The sequence below is a fragment of the Phoenix dactylifera genome, unplaced genomic scaffold, assembly GCF_009389715.1.
Source record: "Phoenix dactylifera cultivar Barhee BC4 unplaced genomic scaffold, palm_55x_up_171113_PBpolish2nd_filt_p 000352F, whole genome shotgun sequence".
NCBI classification, from domain to species: Eukaryota; Viridiplantae; Streptophyta; class Magnoliopsida; order Arecales; family Arecaceae; genus Phoenix; species Phoenix dactylifera.
The window spans coordinates 127434-144493 of NW_024067810.1; the positions used below are offsets into that span (position 1 = coordinate 127434).

The following is a 17060-nucleotide window of genomic DNA, read 5'->3' on the forward strand; positions in this document are numbered from 1 at the left end:
TAGAAGAAAAAAAAAATTGTATGTGGTATCCTCCTTTTTTCTCGTCAAGCCTTACCATGCATCCATCCTCTTCCTTGTCAAGTCGCCTCTTCTGTCCTTAAATTCTTATTTCTCCTTTTCGAGTTTCTTTCTCCTCCTAATCTCTTTCTCTTTTCTAGAACCTTTGCACCTAAGAGTTTATGGAATCTAAGAAATAATATGTATATAAATTTTCAGGTTAAACAAAGCAAAAACATAGTGTACTATACAACTGTCTCAATTTCCGAGCGATCGCACCAAAAACTCGAGTTCCTTTTGGATTTCCTTCTTGATCAATAACGTACCTGATGAACATGTTTAATAAACTTTGTATCAATTTACCTAGGGGTATATATTGACTTGCTAGATGACTAATATATTTGGTGAACATTATCTGGTCATAAAAATCTGTACTTGTAAAAAATATATTTTGAAAATTGTGTATTAATTTATCTGGAAATGCGTATTGGTTCACTACTAGGTGTATATAAAAAAACTTACAATATGTATCAGGAAGTCGACGCATATATATCACCTGATCATGTAGTATGTACTGATCAACATGATATTATGAAAACTGTGTATCAATTTTCTTGTAGCTATATATTGGATTGCTATGCGACTAATTTGCTAAGTGTGTATCATCTGACCGAATACTATGCATTGATCAACACTAGGTTCTAAAAATTACGTCTCGATTTAACTACAGATGTGTATTGATTTGCGAGATAACTAATTTGCTTAGTGGGTATCACCTGACCATATAACGTGTATCGATAAAAATTATGATCTGAAAATGAGAAGCAAAAAAAAAAAAATGTTGTGTAGTATTTTCTTTTTTTTTTTTATCACAGGACTGACAGCTTCTTTAGTAGGGGTTCCTAACTTTTGGATTTTTTTGGGGCACTGGAGACGTGCCAAAATAAGAAGCTTGTCTCTTATTTCTTTCTCTGTGCATGCCCTATATGATTTTTGTTCTAATTTGTGGCTCTCATTCAATGTGGGGCTGCCGAAGGAGCATGACATCAGCGATGCACTCTGGCTGTATCTGTTAAGTAATTTTGGTTTTAAAAATTTTCCAACTTTACCATCTGTAACTTTGTTTATGTCAGTGTTTTTAGATATATTTTATTTTTTTGGTTTTACTACTGAGATTTCATTCAACCTTATTGTTTGTAAGTTCCTGCAAAAGATCCATGATAGCATAAAGAAGAAATCTCGCACAAACATAATTAAGTAAAAGTTAATATTCTGGATGGCAAGTTTGTCTAATATACTCATGTTATTTTCCTTTTTCTTTTTGTTCTTATTCCTCTGAAATTGAGTTGTTTGCAAGCAATAGATGGCTGCCTTAACTTCACGGTCACCTAGCAGAATCGCATTAATGGCTAGAATAAACTAAAAGCCTCATTGTTTCAAGGAAAAAGGAAAAAAACAATGCCAAACCTTCTTCCAAATGAACACCATGTTGCTCTCAATCAAATGCGATGGCGTCTCATTCCATTTATCCTGCAAGGATCCAGAGTCACAGATTGATAAGCATGTCATTTAATAATAACAACAATAACATGGCTTTGTGTTCAAATTCCAAGTTTCCGTCAGTAAACAGCTCGCTCCTGCTTGACCAATCCAATCCTTTCAAAAGCTTAGACTCCACGCCCCTTTTCTTTACTCTAGTATAGGAAAAGATTAAAGAGTCATACCCATCACAAACTAATACAGATTTATGGTCAAAGCCGTCTCTGGATCAAAGGCAAGCAGCTTGATCAAGATCTTATCAAATGATTAGACTTCAATATGAAACTAAAGTTCCCTTCTCACAATAATGTAGAGACTCTTTCCACTGTCCATCCGGGCTTGGTGGAGACTCTTTAAGGATAGTATCACTGCAAAGTTATAATTCCCATGAAGCCTCCATACATTTACATCGAGCAGCTTATTTCCCACTGTGCTCTTCAGGCAGTTTTCTGTTGGTCCTTTTTTTTGGCAGAATTCTGTGTCCTTTTCCTAAAACATGGATGAGAAAAAGAGCGAGTACAATTATATCTCTGCATTTTAGAGTCACGGATTGTGAAGGTTGGTCCCATTTTACCAGCATTGCATGTAAAATATTTGTCCTGCCAGGTACCAACCAGCTGGACACCAACGATCTGCTAAAGAAGATCACATGCCATCCATCCAGATTTGTCTCTTGGTACCGAAATTTATACTAGTATCATTCTATTACAATATTGTTATGTAGTACAGTACGAAATGACGAGACGTACTAAATATCAATATGGTACGAAACTACATACCAGTATAGTATGGTACGTCTGATACAGTATGGTACCAACCAATATGGCAAATCTTGTCATCCATACTTGCAATGGCTATAAGAAGCAAGCATGATGATACAAATAAGCAGATGGAATGATTTTGCTTAGAAAATGTAGGCAGCTGATTAAGCATCCCTGATAAATTTCATTGTAGCCAGTTGGATTTAGGTTTATCAACCAACTTTACTTTTCCTTTCCCATGTAAAAGTTAAAAATGTCATTCTTCACCGATAACAGCGTAATTATAATTAGACAAGATCAAGTTAGCAGAGCTTTTAAATCTTTTATCAATTTTATTTATTTATTATATATTAGATAGGCTGAATCCTTTTAGTTTATCTTTTGCCCTGACTGAACATGCTTACTAGATAGATAAAAGTCCTTGGTTATGCACCAAGCTATATGGTCCAAAGGTCAAAAATTCACAACTCACTGAAATCATGATGCTTGGTAACAATTTATGCTTTCTAGGGTTTTCAAGATTCTATTAGAATAGTAGATCATTATACGTTCAATGATTATGACTCAGATGTTTACTGAAATATTGAGAATTATGGCATCTAAAAACTCTTTTGCAGTCTATTCTCTTATAGTTGATCCGAGATGGGAACAAATTGTCAACAAAGTCAATGTCCTATAGATTGAGCATGACATTGCCAGCTTCAAGGTAGCAAGCCAAGTCCAATGGAGCCACCACCAAGTGAGAAATGGATCTCCATAAACCTTGGGTGCTTGATTAAATAGCAGAAGAATGCAATTCAACATAGTTTGATTGAGAATTCTGAAATTGTAAACCCTTCAACGTGATCGATGGAACAACATTGAAATGCAGGGAGTGCAAGAAAGAGTTGGAGAGCATCACCAGTGGTTTGCAATGATCAAAAGAGAGCAATTTCTGTGGTGGTGGGGTGTGAGGGTGATCTCCTTCTCTGTTTTGCACATGTAGGCCATGTTACTCTTGCCACAAGATCACCTGCAAGGACAACAGAGGGAGGCCCCAGTAAGATCACAGTAGACCAACCCCTTTCCCTGGATCTGCCAGGACCAAGCAAGCACCTCAGATTGAAAGCTACCTTCCTGCTTCCTTTCCTCAAATGCCTAAGTGGGAGACTCAAGGACCACTACTCTTGATACTGTAGGGAGCCTAATCATTAGATCATGTTAACAGATAGCTACTTTATAGAGGTGACCACTTAACTTAGAAGCTTGCAATGCAAAGCCACAGGGACCAATTGGACTAATAAGCATTGTCCTATAGTAATTAAGACTAGATAGTAGACTGAAATATATGTTTCATATAGAAGCAAGGAACAAACTGAGCAGACAGTAAGTCAGGATACATGTGAAGTAAAATTGGAAGATGCTTTAGGTATATAACAAGAGGAATCCAGATATTGATTGATCCAAATCTGTTACTGTGAAGAAAAAGAAAAGAAGGAATGGAGTCATCTGCATCGCAAAGGAGAGCCAGGGAAAAGTCTGTAAAGGCATGATATCGAAAAACTCAGGACTGGTACCTCATCATGTTACTTGATAATGTTGATAGATGACAACAGCTACCGACAGAGTTATGCCTTTGACAATGGATGAGTTGCACATGTAATGGATTAAAAGTATGGAAGAGCAGCAATAATATGGTATTAAGGTTGCAAATGTTCTCTAACTGAATATCTGAATCACACTCAACAAGATCTTACAGTACTCTTCTGGTGCAAATAATAGACTTGGCGAATGAAGTTTCCTGAAAAAGATTATTTCAAAACTGGATGAAGCTTCTTTCTGAGAATAGGTCTAGAACTTTGATTTTGTGCTGCTTGAACAAATAACAAGATCATGTTTGGACAAAGTTAATGGTGTTACCACCCAGTTCTCGCTATTCACTGACTGATGTACATACCAAAGGCGATGCTGCTAACTTTTAGTTCTAACTATTCGCTAGTTCACATACCTCCTCTGAGGTGTGTGAATTTGCAGTTCAGAGTCCAACGACATAAATTTATCAAATATGGGAAAGAAAACTCTTTCAAAAGCTATCAAATATGTGTGGGAGCTCTTTACTTTTTCTTTTGTGATGCATTCAGGATGCACAAGTGATTGCTTCTAGAGACCTGTTTCGTGAAAGTAAAAATTGTCCCCTTTATCAGTCATATTTATCAGTCCTCATATTTACAGATTTAACTCTTATGAAAGCTCTGGGCAAAGTTTTCATCTCAGCTGAGATCTTGGTTTGCACATTAACAGGTATCCCCTCATACAATACACAGTAACACATATAAAATATCGGCCCTATTATCTCGGCCGATATAAATTGATAAAATCCGAGATATCAACTGATATTTTTCAATTATTTTTTTCTTAAAAAGCTTTTTAACCAATAAATTTTGAAATCAATGCTTAAATATAGATCTTAATCTCGCATTTACCATAGTGGCCGAGATTTCGGTATCTCATGCAAAAATATTGGCTGAGATCTTGGAAAATCTCAGTTCCTTCCAAATTTCCCAACTTACCATATTGACCAAGATAAAAATTCATCTCGACCTCAGCCACTCATCGAGATGAATAATATATCAAAATTAAAAAAACCTCTACACTGAGAAAAAATATATTATAAAGCCAAAAATTCATGTAGGTATTTTGGAAACAATGATATATAGACAAAATTCATCCTCAATTTGGTTTACTTGATCATTCTAAGGCCATAATCTGAATGGTAAATCGAGCAATATGAAGATGAAAAATTTTTAATCTGCAAACTATATCACTATTGGAATATATTTTCCTGTACTTCTTTGCATTCCAAGCATACACTTTTCTTCAAAGGACAAAACATTGGAAGCATATTTACACCCAGCAGATAATGGTGACTAGATGATTATTTGCTGTCCTCATATAAGAAGTACTAATGGTTAGTTTATTTGTAGAAAGCAACCAGTTGCACAACAAAGGTGCTCCTTTCATTACATTCATAAAAGATGAAAACACAGAAAAAAGTGTTTTTCTCATATATTGTAAAAGAAGACAGACAGGCTTGTGATCCATAACCCCCCAGTGTCCCCCCCCCCCCCAAAAAAAAAAAACAACCTTCACCCCCTTGTTCTCCCTTCATCGTAAAACCGATTGCTCCTAGCTGAAAAAGGAACAAAACAGGAATAATACGATCACAGGGATTAAATTCATTTAGTATGTTGTTACCTATAATTCAGTTTCATTTCTTGCCCTTTTCTGTCTCCAAAGGTATTTGATGAAAGGTGAAAGGAAGACCTGGTAAGATTTACTGACCAGAAGCTGTTTTCGACTGCTGAGGCAGGCCATCAATCATGCTCAACTGTCTCCTGAGCTTAACTATGTGGGCCTGCACCTTTGACACAGAATAATTGGCTAAATTAATTCCATTTTCGAGGATTGAAATTAATTCAGCATCTTATAGTTCTAAAAACCCAATCCATCATATGAATATCTGCAGGAACTCATCCATCTTAATTCTTACATTTGCAAGAATTTGGCATATGCAATGTTTGTATTAAGAATATGCAAGAGACACTTCATCTACTCCCTGAAAATACATATATGCATACGCATGTGAACGTGTATATATAAGATGTCCATAGAGTTCTTCTAACTGGACTTTCCCCTCTTAAAACATGAAAAGGAAGCATGGATATCTATGATCGCTTGTTGGACTTATCCTTGAAGCACAGATGGTTGGACTCCCCTTCCTAGGAATGAGTACATATGGGACTCCAGAGGTCTCGGCAGAAAACATGGACAACTCATGGATGGAGATGTGATCGAACATACTACTTAATAGGTTGCTAAAAAGATAGGCGGATACTAAGCAAGGAGCAACCAAAAGAAAAGGCAGGCAGTTAAGAAGCATTGAATGAATCCCAGACACAGAATGACAGGAAAGCAAGATAAGCAAGGGCGGAGAAGCTGCAGCAAAGATGCTTCCCTCCACGCTGTTTCTGCCTTTGCTATGAATTACACATGAGGAGTTCAATTACCTTAGGTGATGGTGGGACCAGTAACTTTAGTTAGCTGCATAGAATTCAATGACCTGAAAACCCTGATTAGATTTGACAGGATCTTTCTAAAGAGAGCTTGTAAACATGTCAATGGCACTAGAGAAGACCCATGACCGAAGCCAGAAATATACAGTGTGCTCATGCTAGATGACATATTGAGCGTGGGGAAAATCTCCTACAAAGGCATTTTAGACATTCAGCTGGAAATGAGAAAAGAGAACAATAGATCTTGTTTCCTCTGCTTGCCATAGCTTGAGAGTTTACAAAAAGCATCAGTACGCCCAGATTGTAGTCCAGAATCAAGGAGAAAGAGAGTCTGGCTATAACCAAAAAAAGTAGAATGAAAGTGAAAAGACAATTCTAACTCCATCAACCAATTGTCCCTTTTAAATATTAGAGATAAGTAGCCAGTGAGTAAGAACAATGAAAATTCTCAGAAAATTCATTAATGTAAAAAAGGTAAAATGAAATTCGCAGTTATAAAAACACCTGCTGCTTTAGCATGCATAAACTGCAAAAAAATGATGAAGCAAGAATCCTAATGGTACAGCAGTGGTCTTTGCTACAATTATATTAAAGGTGAGGAATGGTTTGCAGGTCGAATTTTATGGGATGTAAAGGGATGTGCAATACCAAGACCATTGACCTACACCACACACTGCCCTCCACAACTAAAAGACAAGAAAAAAACACCCCAACGCCTTACCAATGCTCTACAACTAACTTTGCCATACTTCAATGGGTCTCCTTTCATTTTACGCTACTACATTCCACTTCACCACCCATTTACCCTCTATCATCAAGATTGCCCTCTTTGTCAAATTCACTTTTAACAATCCACCCCCCCCCCCCTCTCTCTCTCACACACACGCGCGCGTGCACACACACACATTTGCTCAACACCATTAATAAGGAATTTAGGCACACTTATGTTAGACACAAATATAGAAATTAGAAAATTTTATTCTTATTTGAATTCTGTAATTTTATTTGGACTCAGAATTTTATTTTTATGTGGATGCTAGGGTTTGCCACATTAGGATTTTGGGTTGTCTATATAAGTTCATTGCTGTGTTAATTGAGAACACAGCTTACATTATTAAGAATGTTGAGATATCCCCTTTCTCTCTCCCTCTGCCTACCACTCTCCTCTTCTTCTCTTCTCTCCCCTCTTTTTCTTCTTCTTCTTCTTCTTCTTCTTCTTCTTCTTCTTCTTCTTCTCTCTCTCTCTCTCTCTCTCTCTCTCTCTCTCTCTCTCTCTCTCTCTCTCTCTCTCTCTCTCTCTCTCTCTCTTCTGTCCTGCACCACCATGTTAGTGTAACTGTTCACCAGAAGCTAGGTTCCCCTCAATGATCAAACCAATAAGCGATGAATAGCGCAGTGTAAGTTAAAATGGATATGAAAGAATTTTGCTAACATCATGACAAGTGAAGCTTCACATGCATAGATACATTGGGCTAATCTGGGCACATTCATCTGAACAATTGTTTTGGATGAACTTGCCTTTAGGATATACCAAGCAAGAACCGTCCATGCAAAGTACAGAAGCCTAAATGAAAAAAATACCAGGGCGCCCAACAATTCACAGGCTTTACTCGAGCATTTTATAAAACCCAGTACACTGTTATTTGTATCCAAACAAAGAAAAGAAAAGAAGGATAGAAACAATATAAAAATCAAAACCCACTATTACAGCTTGCTTGATCTATTGCAACTCTCATATTTACCTTGCAGCTATGATATACCAAATTAGGTGCGGTCAACTTTGGTATTGCACTAAATTTTGTAACTTCACAATTTTTCCACCAAAAAAGCATGCTCCAGGTCCAAGATATTTGCCATAACCAATGCATCCAACATATGGCGTGGCACCAAATAAAATGCTTGTTCAGACCATTGACTGGAGTTTGCACTCCAGATAAACAAACAAAAATCAAGACTAGAAAATATATCACGGTAGTTTGGAACAAATCCCAAAATCAAGCCTCACTTGCCACTCGAAGACAGGCCATGACTTAATCTGATATATTCTTATCGCTCTTCACAGATGTCAGATCAGAGGATTGCTCTTTAAGACCATGGTCTACTGGCTTAATGATCACAATTTATCAGCCTAAAGAGCTATCTTTTTTCCCCTTCTTTTAGTGAATCTACCCTGTACACAGCCCTATTCTTTCTCAATCTTTCTTCTACAGAACGGATAGATAAGGCAGTTGGATGAGGGGTGTGACACATGGCCCCCACGTGTCACCCATGGGTCCAACTTTCGCCCACCATCTCTTAATCACCTCAATCAAATGAGATGGGCAAGGTAGGTTAGCGGGGTCAAACCAGTTCAGGCTAATCTAGATTAGATCGAAGTTGTTATGGATCGGACTCTGTCCAAGGCTTGGTTGCATTTAGGTCTGAGCCCACAACAACAGCCTCCACCAAGATCTCAGGAACAAGTCAGCTAGATAACACAGAAATTCTGAAAAATATTTTTACTTGGTCCACTAGCAAATGCCTGTGATAAATTATATTTGTGAACCACAAACATATATTCACTACTTTAAAATCAATTTAATAGGAAGTTGATGGAAGAATATCTGCATCTGCTAAGAGTTTTCTGACGACCATATTATCTTAACTTAGCATAAAGTTAGAATGATGCAACTTGTTTCATTTTGAATTCTGACCGAGGATTGCACGTTGCCCATGACATATTTCCAATAACCAGAATCAACACGGCCTAACCATCTGTTAAGGTCTGGACTCAAATCCTGTTTACAATTGGTTTGTTTGATCATGTTAAGGTGCTTTCAAAACCTCTAATGCAGCATAGAAAACTGAGATAAGAAACAAGCAATCTAATTCCATTTGTCCACAGCTCTATTCCTAATTGAAATGCAGTATCCAGATTCTAGAGAACAAAAAGTAATGATTTTGTTATATTTCATTATATAAGTTTTATAAACTCAGTTTTCATCTCAATAGAATGGCCTCTTCCAGCATGCTCGTAGGATGGCTCTCAATTAGTTAGGCTCATAGATAAGTGACATTACTTAAAGTTTACTGATCATGATTTTAGAGTTTCTAAGCTCTGGTGCGCAGACATTTCAGAGGTGGGTGCATTCATGTAAATATTGTTTTCCTATACAAATAATTTGTATGCAAAGTCAAAAAGAAAAATAGGTTTCGTCTGACCTGCTGACGAGCAGCCGCAAGTTTCAATAGCTCATCTGCCTCAGAGAAATTCATGAACCACTGACTTAGCGGATGATCCTTGGTGTCGCCTCTTTTCTTTTCATTCACATGTTCAATAGGACCTATAGAAATTAAGAAGGCAGTTTATTCCTCCAGAACTTTTGGAAGCACAAAACACAACATGGAAAAAAAGAACAAAATTATACCTGGGAGTGGCAAGTTTAGACCAGCAGGTAGCCTTGGAACAAATGCTGCTGGATGATTTTGGACACGGAGGAAGAACGCCTCAGTAGGCTCAGAAAAAACTATCTCATCATATGTTTCCACAACAACGGGCTTTTTTGTTGACTGGGGTCCATTATCATCTTCAGGATACAACTTTAGCTGGTGATATCTGTAAAATTATTAGGACAAGTTGCATGTGAGCAGGAAAAGCAGACAAATGACAATGCTGATCAAAGTTGATGATATTAGCTAGGAATTTACAGGTCCAGCTGCTTGTCACAAACATCATTGTGGAAAAAGAGGGTAATAGCTATTTCAAATTCTCCCCATCCAGATTCTGACAATTCAAACGGTGCTGACTCTACAACCCTTGTTGGATTGTTGAAACTAGGATGCAGTTGAAAGACAGCACGCTTAATTATCACACTCAAGTCCTCATTTGTCGCACTGCGAACATAAACAGTCCATTTGTGGGAATTGAACCTAAATGATAAAAGCACATTGTGTCAACTTACAAACTATTATTTAAGATGATATAGCACATTACACATCATAATATGAAGTTTCTTATTATGAGAATTGCACCCATACAAAAGTTAGAAAACTATAAGGCTTACTCGCTTGCTTTTTTGCCAAGCCAGAATGATATAGTTCCATATACAATTGGAAAGCTGATCTCCGCGTCCTTGAGTCTTCTAGTCTGATCATACAGACAACACAACCTTACATAAAGACCATGACAAATTGAATATCAAGATGACAAATGAAGGGCATACACTAGAGGATGTATCATTGTTCTTTCACGATCAAATAATACAATAGGTTAAATGTACTTTCTTGAGTATGTTAATAGGAAATTAAATCTCTAAAATTAAACTCTTTTTACAAAAGATCTCTGACCTATCTTGTTTTGCTTTTTTTTTCCTACATACCCGCTCTTTCCTAACCAATGATTCTAACACCTCATCATGAACAATCAAAACATCTAGATACAAAAAATCTAAAAGAAGAAACTGAATGCTAGAAGAAGAAATAGCTTGAAATAGAAAGGCTTACACGAGATTTTAGGAATTGATGAGGTCACCTATATCCAAGCTAGTGCTGCTTCATCAAAACAAAAGTAATATAGGAATAACTGTAGTTATTGCAAATCACCCTTGTTGTATAGGAATAACTGTAGTTATTGCCAATCACCCTTGTTGTCTTGGTGACTACGGGCTCTTCCCTTGATAACCTCATCAGGGGCACAAGGATTGGCATCCTCTATCTCTTCAAATTTCGAATGGTGTATTTGACATGGGCCACAAGGTGATGAGCATCAGAAGTTGCTTCCCTCCCCCCCCCCTAGGGCTGTTAACGAGCCAAGCCGAGCCCGAGCCTCCGCAGGCTCGACTCGGCTCGTTTCACAAATTCCCCGGCTCGGGCTCGGGCTCGTAAAGCTCGTTTGCCCAAGCCCGAGCCCGAGCCCGCCCCATCCCCATCCCCATCCCCATCCCCGTCTCCGTTAGAGAGAAGAACGAGCAGTCGAGCTCGGTTCCGACGGTTCGTCGTCGGAGAGAAGAACGAAGGAAAGAAAGAAAAGGAGAGAAGAAAGAAGGAAAGAAAGAAAGAAAGAAAGAAAGAAAAAAAGAGAGAGAAGAATGGACTCACCTCATCGCGTGATCTTGGGGTTGTCCTCGCGAGATTGACATCAACTGCCTCTTCGACTGGCAAGCTGTCTTAAATCTGAGCGGCCGCCGGCTTCAGCCGTGAGCACCGCCGGCACGGGCGTCGGCCGCAGGCACGGGCGTCAACCGCAGGCACGGCCGAGGACGCCGCTGGCCGTGGCCCGACCCTCCCATGCGAGGGACTCTCCTCTGTCGCAATCTCGCCGGTGGAGGAGTCGACAAAGAGAGGAAAAGGGAGGGGGAGAAATGAAGAAGAAAGAGAGGGAGGGGCCTCGGGTGCGATTTCTTTCCTAGGCAGCGAGGCATCGGCGGTGGAGGAGGAGGGCGAGAGGGGAGGGGAGGGACAGCCGGTGCGCTGGTGCGGGAAGCTTCTGGAGAAACCGAGAAGAAAGGAGAAGAAAAAAAAAGAAAGAGGTGGAGGGAAGGGTTAACGGATAGGGTTCAGGTTAACAGGCTAAGTCCGAACCCGAACCAATCCAATTCGATTTAAAGAAATTAAATGGATTTGAGTTAGCTCGGGTTGGGTCTAATTTAAATCCAACTGGGTTCAATCAGATTGGAATTTAAATTGATTAAGCCAAATAAAATTTAATTGGGTTGAATCCAAATTTAATTGGGACCCAATTAAATTGTTAATTGGACCGAGCCCTTTTTTGGGCTCGCAAGCTGCTCGGGCTCGGGCTCGGATTTAAACGGGCCTTATTTTGAGCTCGGGCTCGGGCTTGTTTGACTAACGAGCCGAGCCTGAGCAGCTCGGCCCGTTGACAGCCCTACCCCCCCCCAAAAAAAAAAAAGGAATAATAGGAAAAAGGTTACTATTTTTCACTTCAAAAAGCTTTCCTTTAGCTGCAGGCAAAGGAAAAACAAATGCCATGCTTTGGAAAAGGTTCGGTTTTGTTTTCATTTTGCAAGGCATCTCAATGAATCAGGGAATTGCATATCTAGGCATTTAAATCAATCGGGGCATTGCATGTCTTAAGCTAATATGAAGAGAAGGTAATGTCCCAGACAACTGCAGAGAAAGATTATAAGCACAGGCTTGGCCTAAACTATATGCCACAAAGAAGGAGACAGAAAGGCATGCTAGGATGTCTTCTTTCAATAGCCTGCTCTTCCAATTATCGTCAATTATGGCAAACGGTAGGAAAAAAGAGAAATGCATGATCCCTTTTTTCCTAAGTTTTATTATTTGTTTCATTAACTTGAGAGAAAGAGCAGTTCCTTCATCGCTTTATCCACTTCTATACCATTGCCGTAGGAAGAACATTTAGGCGCCCTACTATCTGTTACCTCGAGATCAGGCAAACAACCACAAGGACATCAAGGTTAGCATGTACGCCTTTGTTTAAGCACCTCAAGTTCCCTATAGTGTTTGAGTAGTTGCTCTAAATATCTCGCTTGATGCTAACTTATCCCTCTTTTACACTTTTAAGTCTTAACACTGTTCACAGTAATAAACTGTAAATAAAGAGACGTAAGAATTGCAGAAAAAGAAGCTGGAGTGTATATAACTATAGACATATAATAACAATCTTCTTTGCTAACCACACACTTCTGATACTCTTGCGAATAATATATTAGAGTGCATAGTAGAAGAAATATATAGCTTGCCGTCATTTGTCTGAACAGTATCTAGATTACGAGATCACAATATCCATCACATGATCCTTTCATATTGAATTTCGCATGTACCTACTATCCAGATGATCAAGATTATAAACTTATCCATGCAGAGGTGACAATTGTTTCCTTTTTAATATCAAGAAAACCATCAAAGTCCCCCTATAGGTTTATAAATCCCAATTACAATTTGGACATGTATATGTCCTCTTTCTTCATTGATAGTGAAGCCAATCTATACCATGCATAGACTCAGATTAACAGTAGAAGAATTTAGGAGAACCATTCATTCACGTCTCCAGAACCATTTAGATCAATCCATAGTTATTAATTTTGTTGCTTCCTATTGTTAAACAGCAATCATTTTCAAGTCTCTGCTCGTATAAGGTTAGAAAAAGCTTAAATCTCCAATGAAGAATAAAAATCAAAATGAGAATCTCAAGGAATGTAGAAAGAAGGGATCAGCTTATGGATGGAGGAAGTAAGAAATGCAGCTTGGACATCAATGATTTATGCAAATTATTAAAAAAAGACTCGTTTTCCATTAAATCAAAATGAGTATCAATCAGGAAGTTGGTATTGTTATATTATTAGTAGCCAATGTTTCTAATTATGGTGTCAGACCTATTAAACTTCTATCACTATGATTATAATAGCAGTTCTTATTATTATCTCCATTAGCATTATTGTCCGTATTAATATCATAAAATAATCAGCTTCAATTGGATGAAGCCATTTTCAACTTCTAAATCAATGTGCCATGTGTTCTTTATTATTTAAAAGAAAAAATGAAACTTCATATGTAGATTCCGTACCATGTCTTAATTATAGAATTACACCAAATATTGATGCTCCATAAATGATCTCACTTTCTTTGTTTAAAACTATTTTTTATTTTTTTATGTGTCTCACAGTTTAAGTCATCTACTTCAACAGCTGCTCCAAATTCAAGCTAATTAAGTTGTACTAGGTATGGCATGGCCAGATATATCTATTAGTTTGCAATTGGAATATCTTAAAACTACACAAAGGTGGCTTTATTTCCTAAATTTTTAATTCCCATAATAATTATAATTATATATCTTCCTTAGATGTCTAGATCATGCTAAACTTCTATAAAAAGGGATCCTAACATTGCTAGACTCTGAGAAGGAGACCAAGAGGGAAAACTATAGCACAACTTAAACTTATTTAGAATAAGGATGTAATATATCAAATAAATCTTAAACAATTTCATGAGGAAGATATCCATATTAAAAATCTTTTTGAAATTTTCCCTATATCTATATCTAAATTTAGTTTTAGTCATGCATTTGCACATGCATTATAATTAGTCCAAATAAAATAGGAGATAATGTAATTCTTCAGTCGCCTTTTTGTTTTCTCTTCTATTTAAATTGTTTGTACAAGATATGCAATAAAAAAAGTGTTATTGATATATCCATATCACATGCATACAATGAATGTCACTAACTATAGACGATCATGAATCAAAAAATAGAGTTAAGAGTGGATAAGCTGATCTACGATAAAGCATGCCTTAGCGAGGGTCGCAAATGATGGAGGTAATTAGGATACAGTACAAAAATAGAGGTGAGAGTCAATTTTCCAGCCACTACAGGTGGTCAAGATATTTAAGATAGAGAAACCAAAACTCTTCCATGCAACTCCAGAAGTTTCTTCTAACTGGTTGGGCCTTTTTTTATGCACAATCCCCCTTTCCAACTTCTTCATCTTTGATCCATGTTGCCTCTTCACATCTTCCCATTCGCAGAGGAGATATCACATTGGTCATCCATGAAGGCCCTTAGGGTCCAAAAAAAATCCATACGAGCTTAAATAAAGCCATTACATGGATGGTGATGAGGTGCAGATCAGTAATCAAGATAGAGATTGATACACATCATTGTCTCATGAACTCAAAAATGCTGGTTAGTTTTAACATATACTGGATAAGCTCAAATAACTGAACTCCAAGGTAAAACTCGTTCGCAATTTAACTTCTATCTAGCTAATAATACAACTTACGTAGAAACTTACAGTCGTGCCATTTTAGGCAAGCATCAGCACCAAATCATCGGTGCTGAACTTCCTAATTTTTTGATCAGTTTCTCTCGAATTTCTTGATTGCTTAAAAGGTTCGACTTCATCCCTTTACTGATGGAATTCGGACTACAAAGTGCTATTATAAAATGATGATAACAAAACAAAAGAATGCGGAATCCTATGAATTTTTGTATTTGTTACTGAAAGATCTAGGTTTTGAAACAAGAAATAAAAGAGGGAAAGGGGAGAGCAGAGGCCTTCTTGTCGGCGGCGTCATCAGAAACCCTAGCGGCCTTGGAGCGCTGAGACTTCTGGCCAGAGTTGGTATCGGGCTGCTGCTCGCCGCCGTGCTTCTTCGGCGATGTGGGCGGCATCGAGGAAGGACAGGAGAAAGAGGAATCGAATCCAAAAGAAAAGAAAGAACGGAAAAGGAGCAGGCGAGCTCTAAATTTATTCAGTTCGGGTTGGTCATTTCAAAACACTTGAACCGTACCCTGCGGTTCAACCGCTCAGACCGCTGCTCTTTTGAGCTCCTGGGATGAAACCAGCGGTCGAGCCGTCGTTGAACCGGATCCGGTCGGATAGGCGAAGAACTTTGAGTTGTGTGAACCGTAAGTTGACCCCAATCTAGATATGGATAATCCAACATGATGGTGGTGGATCAAATAAAGAACCAAACCTAGATTTAGCACTGAAATTTTGGCCCCTACCTTGTCATGTTGGGAGCAAATATCAGTAGAAGTAATAAATTTAAATATGCCATAGAGCTACATGATCTTAAGGAATTTTTGAAAAAAAAAAAAAGAGAGCATATTGTGCAGAGAGTGAATATCACTGATCACTTATTTAAACCTTGCTAAATATGGGTAGAATTTTACTTGGATCATCCTTTCTTGTAGTAATTACATGATACATTTAATCATTTTTTTACCTAGGAAAAGCAAAATGGGCTAGAAAGACTACCCACTCCATTCCATTACCACTAAGTACAGCCTAACAACAAGGGAGGCATTGGGTTCGAAGTCATTTTTTACGGAGTCCAACTAATTATAGAAAGTTTTTAATTGCATGCATATCATGTACAAAATACTAATTTAGTATAAAAGAAAGTAAAGATATGTTCAAAGTACCATTTACCTATATAAATGCTTGGAGTTGGATAGTCAAATCAACTACAAGGCTAACCTGAGTGACTCGACAATTTTCTTGATGCCAAATATTCTTGAATTAAAGAGAAAGTGACATAGGGTTTGGAAGGAAAATGAAGAGCTGACCCACCATAGAAGACATACATGCACAAGCACACATACACAATTAACCTAGAACATTTGCTAATACAGTGTTATATGTTGATGCATGAAAAATTTGCTAATATATAGTTCATAGCTCACATGTGTATGTGCCATGTAATTTGTTATTATATTATACATTACATTATTGGATTATACACATTTATTTCCAAGCTTGACCCAATGAGCCTCTCATATTCAATTATTGGTTTATATACATTATTGGTGTTTGACCCAATTCTACTAATGATTAGTTTTAGTTGTTGGATTATCGGGATATCACTCACAACCTTGCTTGCGTTGCTCCACAATCTACTATTGAAGGATATAGAGTCTTATGGTAATAATTTTTTTATAACATTAGATTTAAACTCTTGGATAGCATTTGGCGGTAGAAAAAATTGGAAGGAAAAATGAAAGTTATCCAATTAAGTGTGGAGGAATAAGATTTTTTTCCATGGAATAGGGAATTTGGATGGATGGATAAATTGGGAGGTTATTCTATTGATGGTGATTGGTTGGATGGATAACTTGGAGGAACAAGTTCTTTCCTTTTTTCTTTTTTTTTTGATAGAATTGCCCTTAAACCAGTTGTGAAAAGTGCCTAAATAAGCCCCTCCTATTAAAATGGTACTGGATAAATATAATTTGGATGATATATAT

The 17060-nt window shown here is 37.7% G+C and overlaps 1 protein-coding gene across 12 annotated transcripts; it reads right to left on the reverse strand.

Annotated features, from left to right (window-relative positions):
* Positions 1-1486: 1486 nt before the first annotated feature.
* Positions 1487-15531, reverse strand: LOC103717410 (transcription initiation factor TFIID subunit 14b-like). 12 transcript variants are annotated; one of them, XR_005508052.1, is made up of 9 exons: positions 15366-15531; positions 10393-10475; positions 10037-10258; positions 9757-9944; positions 9551-9672; positions 5619-5697; positions 3199-3309; positions 2111-2168; positions 1487-2025 (listed from the first exon to the last, which is right to left on the reverse strand). XR_005508052.1 is itself a non-coding variant. In XM_039118451.1 (8 exons), exons 1-7 carry the CDS (start codon positions 15480-15482, stop codon positions 3215-3217), a joined length of 900 nt encoding a protein of 299 aa, XP_038974379.1. In that variant the 5' UTR covers positions 15483-15531; the 3' UTR covers positions 1487-2168; positions 3199-3214. The 12 variants fall into 12 exon arrangements, 8 of the variants coding, with proteins under 8 accessions (XP_038974379.1, XP_038974378.1, XP_026664355.2 ...); XM_039118451.1 differs by having other exon boundaries at positions 1487-2168; positions 5619-5691; XM_039118450.1 differs by lacking the exon at positions 2111-2168.
* Positions 15532-17060: the final 1529 nt, after the last annotated feature.